This window comes from Gymnodraco acuticeps, unplaced genomic scaffold, assembly GCF_902827175.1.
Source record: "Gymnodraco acuticeps unplaced genomic scaffold, fGymAcu1.1, whole genome shotgun sequence".
Lineage (NCBI taxonomy): Eukaryota > Metazoa > Chordata > Actinopteri > Perciformes > Bathydraconidae > Gymnodraco > Gymnodraco acuticeps.
In genome coordinates, this window is record NW_022990224.1 from 1,640,666 (window position 1) to 1,650,957 (window position 10,292).

Here is a 10,292-nt window from a genome sequence, read left to right on the forward strand (position 1 = left end):
ATTTCCATCTGATTCACTGAAGAGGAATCCCCAGTGACATTTACGAGGCGTTCATTCTCTGCGTAAAAGCCTGCCCTTTGCCCACTCTTTCCTTTCTCGTTTGTCTTTCTCTGTAGGACGGAGCAAGAATCTACGGCCGCTGCGGTGGCTTCTGTGGGAAGTGCATTCCCCAGGCTCACAACGGCCTACTCCTTCAGGTCCACTGAGGGCCACGCACAGACCAAACCCCTACATCTATCCCGACGACAGGAGCCCGGGAACATTCGATAACAGTGATTTGTTGGACCCTGTCGTCTTCTGTCAGTGTGATGGAGGAGCATTTAACAGCATCTTATAGTAACAGCCCCAGTTCCCAAATGGCAGCTAAAGCATACAAGACACTACGTACTGTGCAGTACTAGAGGGCCACCATAAGGTCCTTCATCCAAACTGATCACCCTGAAGAAGAGCATGCTAACCAAGTTGCAATGGCTACAAAACATGCCTGCGCTTCTGAACCTAAAATGCTTGTTTCTTACACAGGTATGCATCGTACAAAGGGATACAAAACTTTAAATCACTGGGAAAACAACAGTTAAAACACAGAACACTTCAAGGAAGAACTTCTCATCTTCTCCTCCCTCTCAAAACTCTGTTTCTTGCAGTTATTCTGTGAAGTGAATGAAGCGTATTCTTTAAAGAAAATGTCTGGTAAAAAACGTTCTAGTATTTCGTCATGAAGTGTTTTTACAGCTACACTGCAAGCCTTTAGTTACCAGCAATGGTTGAGAAAGTGTACAAATCCATACACTTTATGTCTCTTATAATCGTTGTAATCTTCTGGTGACAAAGAAGTTTTACAGACAGACACTGAAATAATATGCGAGGGGTGAGTGTAATATGTTCTACAGAGTGAAAGCATGATGAAAAAGAAACACTAATGTTTTTAGACTACTGAAAGAGCTACACTGGAGATTATCTTGGCCTTACGACACGTTTAAAGGAATATTCTGGAATGTTATCAAATCAACTTTATGGTTGAGAGTTAGATGAAAAGATTGATACCACTTGCATGTCATTAGATTAGTGACAATCTTCTCATTTTACTCTTGTGAAGTGTATTTCCCAAACTATTGCTTTGGAGCTGAAGACTTAGCAAAAGAGTAAGCTAGCAACTAACTACTGATGTGACCTACCTTGTATCAAAGGTCAAACTGAGGAGCCTTGAGATCAACTATAGATCATTTTAGGTTTTAATGTTGTGTATTACTACAGTCTGTCTGTCGTCATCTGTTGTCGGGTATTTCACAAAACTACTTTAACCTGCAAATGCAGTCCCTGACTTCTACAGAGAGAGATCAAAAAGTGTTTTATCTAGTGTTTAAGTACAGTGTAAATCCTTTCTCTGGCTTTTTTAAACGAAGGGGATTGTTTTATTTTAAATGTTTGTGTTTTTCTTTAACTACGCTACACAGACGAGTTCTCATCTGTAACACCATTAAACAGTATCAGTGTGATGTCTCACCTCACACCCTCCGTTGGGCCTACTGTAGGTACCTGCAAACCCTACCTCTCACAAACATCCATACTCGACTGAGATATGTGTTGTAATATATTTATGTTTGACCATATTTATTCTGTAATGACTGTAGATACGTTTTATGTTTTAAGGTACAATGACTACTACCAACGGAGAAGCCATTGTCTGATGTGTTTGGTCCTTTGTCTGCTTTGCTTAAAGAGGTATTAGCCTACTACTATTTGTAGTGTATAACCACTAACCTTAAATGAGGATCTTTCCAATGGTGCTTTTGAACTACTGGAATTACCTGGCTTTTGGCTGCAAATGCATGTAATGGTTCTCATTAATATAGCTGAAAATCTAGCAGGAAGTTATCCAGATATATAAAATATATCAGACAAACCACTGCACGAGAAAATCTGCCCATAACTCATTATGAATGACTTTCACCATGACTACTACAGCGATCAAGTAACCTAACATGATGGTACTCCGATGTTAAGCTTTAACCAAAGTTAGAAGATAGACGCAGATTTTTTTTTTCTCTGACATAATGCAGCTTCTTGTGATTTAAGGAACAGCTGAATAAGTAAAAGTAAAAAAATAAGTCAATGAGCAGCTAGAAAACCTTTGGCCATCATTCATTTTTATGATGGGCAATTGTTCTATGAGGTCTGTATCAGAAATGTAAAGAATACTTGATGCACTATGTGCCATACATTTTGTAGAAATGTAATCCTGTTTTGTTTTTTTATAACCGTTAAGATTTGTAACTTATGATATATATGATGTATTTTTAATATTCATACTTGAATTGTAAACAGTGTGCTAAATATTGAATGGGCATTGGTACTGAATAGAGAAACAGTGTGCTTGTTTGCTCTGCTTTATCCAAAGATGTTTTTAAAATCATGTGTACCTATACAGTATGTGTGTAGCCTGTATAAAAGAAATGAATGGTTGATTCTGGTGCTATGCTTACTAATCATACCTATACTGTAAGTCTTGCTACTATACTAACATGTTAAAAAATAAGTAATAATAAAAAAAATCACAAGTCCATTTCTGTTTATTTCTAGCTATGGCTCTAGGGATGGCAAATATTTAAATATGTTTCAACAAGAATTAAACCAATTTAATGGACAAACTGACCCTCATGATCCCCAGAGGAGTCCAATGTACTCTGATGAGCCATTGGCATTAATCTGCACCAACGTAAGGTTTTGTTTTTTTGAAAAATATATTGGCAAGTACATGCTGCCAATGTCATACTTTTTCATTGAGCACCATCATCAGGTTATATTTGAATTTGTATCACACTTTGGTTTATGGCCAAATATCTGCACATTAGAATCTTCCTCCGCTGTAATTTGTGTTTTGCACTCATTTGCAAATATGTGCACAGTAACCTGAATATTGCACACATTGCACAGGCTAAACATAATCAAAGCATTTTTTTGTGTCTAGCTACACTCTTAAATATCAGCATGGCTTCCAACGCTACATCTAAACATTAAACATTCCCTCAACACATACTTTACAAACTATAACAAAAAAATGTGCTTGATTAACAAGCTGCGCCTCATATAGTTGTTTACACACAAAATAAATCCTAATTAAAAAACATATTTTTGAAATATACAAGAGACATAACATTAAATGACACGTCTACGTCTTAATCATTGCTTTGAGTCTGGAAATGTTTGTAAGTTACATATCAGCAGACAACATCTGGCTTTCAAACCATGCTTGTTCGTGCATTTCTAAAACATACTTATGGGTTAACACATAGACGTTTTCCTCTTATGCTGAATTAAAAACAGCTCTTAAGTGTCAAACTCTGCACATACATCATTCTGGGAGGTCAAACAACCAAGTGACGTGACAATAACGAAAACACATTTTTAATCAACTCATTGCATACTCTATATAACACTTTGATATTGCCATATCTGATTTACTGTGTGGAGATTTGGGGAAACACGTACAAAACCAACCTACAGCCGTTATGCACATTACAAAAAAGGGCTATAAGAGTTATCAATAATGTTGGATATCTTGAACACACTAATGTATTATTTTTGAAGTCACATATTGAAGTTCACTGATCTGGTTAAATTTAAAACGGCACAAATCATGTACAGAGCCAGACATAATCTACTTCCTAGGAAATTAAAAACACTGTTCATAGACAGAGAGGGTGGGTAGAATTTGAGAGGAAATCTACATTTTAAACAACTCAAGGTCAGAACAACTCTGAGAAGTATGAGCATAACAATCTGTGGGGTGATTTTATGGAATGGTTTGGAGCAGGAGTTAAAACAAAGCACAAGCATAATTCAGTTTAAAAGGTTGTACAGAAACACTTTTTTGGAAAACTATGAGAATGAAGAAAGGTGATTGAAGATGAGAAATGATTGTGTATGTATGTATAAATGTAAGTAGGAATAACTTGCATAATGATTTAAAGGACAATCATTGATCAAGTAAGGGGTGGGAATTAATAAGCATTTGCTTCCTCCTACTCCCTTTCGGACACATATGATTTTTTATTATTATTATTAGTATGAAGACTTTTTTTGTATCATGAATGTGGATAAATACTGCATTTTAACAATACGGTATTCTGTTTTTTCACATTTGTTATTTTTTATTTGTTATTTTTTTAATCTGTTCAAAATAAAGATTGAAATGAAATGAAAACGGAGCAGGACTTATTTCACAGAATTATTTTGTGAGTAAACCCTCATGTGTTTATTATCACCATAGCAGAGTCTCCCTCTACCACAGAGAGGCCAATTGGTTAATACAGAAGGGCAGCAGGTCAGCGTTGGCTGGGTGCTTGTGCTCGCCAGATTGTGGCTCCATGTGGATTCACTTAGTGGTGCAGGTTGCATTTCCATAACATGACTTTCTAGAGTTCAGTTCCACTTATGGGACACATAAACAGAGCAAATGCCTTTAAATCAATTTCTCACTGAGGTACATATATTCTTGAGTTCTGGAAACAGCTGAAGCTGTCAACTGCCCGATGACTAATCAAATTGTTATGTCAAATCAACGAGTGAGGCAAATTCCCAGTAAGCTTTGAAACCACTAAGAGGTGGAAAGTACCATTTTCAAGGAATTATGTCACTAAAATGACTCAGTAATAAAGGTGCAGGTACTTCAGCATAAGGCAAACACAAGCCACTTTTCCAGGGCTCATTGCACAGAGATGACTTTGTACATTAAATGAAAACAGATACGTTGGTCCCTGAAGAACTGCTTTGATTTCTTGCCAGAAGCCTGCTTTGGTTCCTAACATCTAATCTAAGGATTTAGTGGAGTCCTGAAGCACGACAACAAGCCCACTCAAAAGCAGTTTTCTAGTGAAACCAAGCTGTGCGGCTGAGGTCCTTCCACACTCTCCAGGCTGTGGACAAGGTAAGAGAACGCTTCCCTGGCCTGTTTGCTGTGAGTGTAAACCAGACATCTTTAATGACTGAGCTGAAAGACACAAACCTGTACAGGGAATCCTCATAAAAGACACTAATGATTGATGTTTACCATGCAGCACAGTCTGCTTTGAGGTAACAGCACAGACATTCCAGTGCAATCTGCAGCTGCAAAATGCACTGAGGAGCTTGAATCCACAAACCACTATTCACCTAATTTGCACTGACACACCGGAGCAACACACGCAAACTCTACGGCAAATTATGTTTGTGCTTATATTTAATTCGTAGGTTTTATCTGAGCTGCACCCGCAGTGTTTCTGTGTTCTTGATAGGTTACAATGTAATGTGTACAATGTATATCATTTAGTTTTTAACAACTGCAAATAAACAACATACAACAGGATAAAACCATACCTGCCTCTTAAAACACATATATGAGACTAACTGGTTAACATTAAGCAAATCTCCTACCCTACTCTCACCCAATAAATCATGTATTTTGTTTAACTGAGCAAATAGGGACACCTATTGTGCCAAACATGATATTACAGCCCCTGTCCCTGTTGGGCACATCAGCAAGTGTGTTTTTTTGTCCATTTGTTTAATAATTGACTTCCAGTATGTTTCAGTTTAGCAGTTGATTGTCAAAAATCGTTTTACAAACAAAAGCTTGTTTAATTAGCTTGTTTTACAATTTTTTTATAGCATCATAATCTGTCGAATGGGGTCCACCCCTACTGTGTGTTTGATGTTTTTATAGGTTTGAAGATAGTACGCCTCAGATGTTGATACATCAGCACGTTGCAAATACTGAAGGTCTGCATGAATATGTGTTCTTAGCAGGGACGGACTGGCTGTTAAAATGTAGGACAAGTAAGCTTTTTTTAGTCATTTATAGTACATTCAATCTAGATGCAAAAATAAAGCCTATTATGATCTAGTAAGGACTTTAAGGTTGGACATTTGTCATTTTTGCACATGTGTTTGAGAATGTTTTTTAGGTTGAATCATTTAGATCAAGTTTATTTGTCATTTCTGCTTATTAAACCATCCCTGAAGCCAAAATGTCCCTTTGATAAAAAAGGGAAACAAAAGTTTGATATTTTGACATGTCACAAAAGCAAAAGCTCACGTTTAAATTCAGAAAAATGACTGGCTTCCATATTTCTACTTTTCATGGAGTAGTGCATGGCGTTTTTACTGTCACACTCAATGGGACTAACAGTGTAGTTTATGATGGGGTTCCTGTTGCTTACACAATCTACACAACATTCGTGCCAAGCTTCATCAGATTGTTTTCTCCATATTTGGTACACTAATCCAATTAATAGTGTTGACTGATGAACTACTGCCTTGGAGAATGTGCCTTTTTCACAGGACGCATAAAGACATGTGATTGTGGGAAAGCACAGGTGTCACTGATATCATTAACGATGGCTCCAAGTGTCCCAGTCAGCCCCGACAGTGTTACTGAGAGCCTGCACCAAAAGGTAAATGGAATTCAGACATCCATAATGTATTATTTACACCTGTGCTTTTCTTACGACATGGCAAAAATGACCTCTATAAAAGAAAAAACTGTTAATTTGTTGCCTATATTTTAATTAATGAATAAGAGAATTGTAATGTTTGTTGAAATGCCTTTTGCAAGTGATTATCTTAAATATAATAGTTTAGAGTTTAAAACAGTTGTATTAACTTTGATTGAACTTAACTAATGTTGTTTGGTGAATATTGTAATGCATCTTGGTTACTCACCAGTAGATGGTAGCAAAGCTTCACACAACCACAGGCTGTCTCACCTGAGTGGAGTTCTCTAACCTCATGCAACATCAACAGTGACCAAAGACACAAACCATTTGAATGAATATGTTTAAGTCATATTTTGTAATTACAAATACACATGTATTTGATACTGTTCTTTAGTTCCTGTTGTCTGTCAGTGGTCACCGCAAGCTGTTCATCCGTCTGCATACGCACAGCTCATCTTCTTGCTTGAACTGTATTCCATGAGGAATAGAATGAAGAGTTTGTGGTAATACATGGAGATCATTTTTTGCTCCAGTTTTTCACATTTCCGATAGCTGTCTGTATGGCTGTCAAAAGAGCAACAAGCAGAAACTTCAACAAACTTCTTAGTTAATCTGTTCTCAAAAATATGTTCACAGTCAAAATGGTTTCAGTAGGAGGTAAACTCAAATCCTTACGTCACAAATGTAGAAGTTGTCAATACTTCTTAATACATGCATGTGTGTATGTACAAGGAATACACAATGCATAGGCAAGTGGTGGCTTTATTTATGACCACAGCATGTACAGTGAACATGTACGTTGCATGCCGACTAACAACTGAATGCCTATTACCTTAACACGTCACCGTGTGACGCACCAGCTACGGTGGCCTGCAAAGGACAAACTTAATCATATGAGAATGATCTACATCCCTTCTCTTTAGCTGATGTTTCTATCTGAAAGTAAATAACATTTAAGGCAGATGATATTGAACATTCCTTTAGCATTTGGTGACACAAACAATAAACCATTACTAAATACCTTACCAGGTAACAGGAAAAGGAAATGACTAAACATATCACTTTAACAAGATTGTCCAACAGTGTTACTGCACATATTTAGGGTTTGGTTTGCATGTGCGACCTGATCGTGTTATGTATGGTGTGTCACTGTTGTTGCAAGGGAAATGTGATGTGTGTCTTGGTAGTGAAGGGGAACTGTTCTGTGTCAGCCTGCTGTTTCTCTCAGGTGTGTGTGGTGTGTGGGGTACACAGTCCATCATAGAGGGGTCGGTGTTGTGAGGGTCGAAATCTTGAGGTTGCTGTTGCTGGGGCGACGGCTTGGGAACAGGAATGATGTGACGACGATTCTGTCTGTATGAAGTCCCGTTGGCTTGGATTATGTAAGAGCGTAGTTTCTCGCTCACTTCCTTGACAACGCCAAGCCGATCGTATCCTTTTGGGGTCTGCATCCTGATCACTTGTCCCTCTGCCAGGGGTTTCAGAGGAGAACTTGAGATGTCATAGTGGCGCTTTAGGATGAGCCGCTTGTTGAGGAGTTGTGTTCTGATTAGTTGTGCATCTTTTGGGTTTGGCTGTAACAGTTTGTTGCTCACAGGGATGGCTGCACGTGTTTGTCGCGACATCAGGCGTTCAGCAGGAGAGCCTAACGTCAGATCACGGGGAATGTTTCTGAGATTTATCAGGTTGAGGAAGACATCTGTGCCATCTCTGTGTGAACGTTCCATCAACTGTTTTGCACTGCGGACTGCTCTCTCTGCTAGTCCGTTTGACTGTGGGTATTCAGGACTGCTGGTGATGTGAACAAAAGTCCCACTGTTTTGCAAAGTCCTTGAAATGCTGACTGGTGTACTGTCCAGCATTATCAGAGATGAGTGTGTGTGGTGTGCCGAAAACAGAGAAATGTCTCTTCAATTTAGTTATCACAGTTGATGAGGTCACATCCCGGAGAAGGTCGATTTCAAACCAGCCAGAGTATGAGTCAACCAGCACCTGATACCGTTTTCCATGCCACTCGAAGATGTCTGTTGCCACTGTGGACCATGGGAGATCTGGCACAGGATGAAGCTGGAGGGGCTCCTTTTGCTGATGGGATCTGGTGCTGTTGCACACTGCACATGAAAGCAACTCCTCAGTGATGTCTCTAGACATTTCTGGCCAAAAGATGATGCTTCTTGCTCTGCGTTTGGTTGCTTCAATGCCGGGGTGTCCTCTGTGCACTATTTTGATGTACTCTCTGTGCAGGGACTGAGGAATGACAGTTTTGTGGCCTTTCATGACAATTCCCTCTTCTACTGTCATTTCATCTCTGTAGGGAAAGAAGAGACGGACAGCAGGTTGGAGCTGATTCTGTCGGATGGGCCATCCTCTATTAATGACTGCACTGAGGGCTTGCAGATCTTCGTCCTCTGCTGTGTGCTTTCTGAGTTCTTCCAGGCGGGCTGTGGAGATGTAGCTCACAGACATAACTTCATAAGCATCATTTTTAGCAGGGCTTTGAGATGTTTGTGCGGTTGGGGCACGTGAAAGAGTGTCTGCTACATACATATACTTGCCCTTTTTGTACACCAAACTGATGTCGTAGCTCTGCAGCCGGAGCAACATTCTCTGCAGACGGGCAGGGGCTGTGTGGATGGGCTTCTTTAAGATAGTCACTAAAGGTTGGTGGTCAGTCTCCACCACTACAGGCTTTCCATACACATAGTCTTTGAATTTTGTACAGGCAAACACGACAGCTAGCAGTTCTTTTTCAATTTGTGCATACCTCGTCTCTGTGTCAGTGAGGGTGCGTGATGCAAACGCTACTGGCCTGCCATCTTGCATGCACGCTGCTCCAAGTCCGTAGCATGACGCATCACAGGTGAGCGTGACTGGTCTTTTGACATCATAGTATGACAGGACAGGTGGACTTGATAAGCATGATCTAAGAAGGTCAACTGCATCCTGATGCTGCTGGAACCAACACCATGCAGTGTCCTTGTGGATGAGTTTTCTCAGTGGTGCTGCGATGTCGCTGAAGTTCGGGATGAACTTGCCAAGGTAGTTAACCATACCGAGGAAACGCTGTAGTGAGACAACGTCTGTGGGGACTGGCATGTTAGTGATTGCATCTGTCTTAGAAGGGTCTGCCTTTAGGCCTTCACTTGTGAAAATGTGACCTACATATCCTACATGATCCAGGCGAAACTTGCACTTGGCTGGATTCAGCTTCAGGTTGACTTCTCTCACTCGTTCCAGCACCTTCTTGAGGTTGGCATCATGCTCAGCAACTCCGCGGCCACCAATGATGATGTCGTCAACGATGACAGAACATGGGTAACCTGCAAACAGCTGTTCCATCGAGCGTTGAAATACCTCACTAGCAGAGCTAATGCCGAAGGGCATCCGTAGGAATCTGTACCGCCCAAATGGAGTACTGAAGGTTGTCAACATGGAGGATTTCTTGTCGAGACGTATCTGCCAGAAAGAGCTTTTAGCATCTAGCACAGAAAACACTTTTGCTCCTGACATCTGTGCTGCAACTTCTTCTACTGTTCTCATAGGGTGATGTGGTCTTTTCAGCGCTGTGTTGAGGTCTTGTGGATTGATACACAGTCTTATTTCCTGCTTGTCTTTTTTGTGTGCTGCCACCATAGATGAGACCCAGTCTGTGGGCTCAGTAACTGGTATAATGACACCTATGTTTTGCATGCGCCGGTTAAGTTCAGCTTTAACTCTGTCTTGCATTGCAATAGGAATGCGGTGGGCAGGTCTCACCACAGGTTGTACACTAGGATCAACTGTCATGGAGTAAGTGATTGGTAGTTCTCCAAGTTCCTT

At 40.0% G+C, this 10,292-nt stretch overlaps 1 protein-coding gene across 1 annotated transcript in view; it reads left to right on the forward strand.

Annotated features, from left to right (window-relative positions):
* LOC117547828 (A disintegrin and metalloproteinase with thrombospondin motifs 20) overlaps positions 1–2,563 on the forward strand; it is a 77,395-nt gene extending 74,832 nt beyond the window's left edge. The window contains exon 39 of the mRNA XM_034218691.1: positions 117–2,563. Coding sequence (XP_034074582.1) covers positions 117–206 — 90 coding nt within the window. The 3' untranslated portion in view covers positions 207–2,563. The remainder of the gene's footprint in view (positions 1–116) is intronic.
* Positions 2,564–10,292: the final 7,729 nt, after the last annotated feature.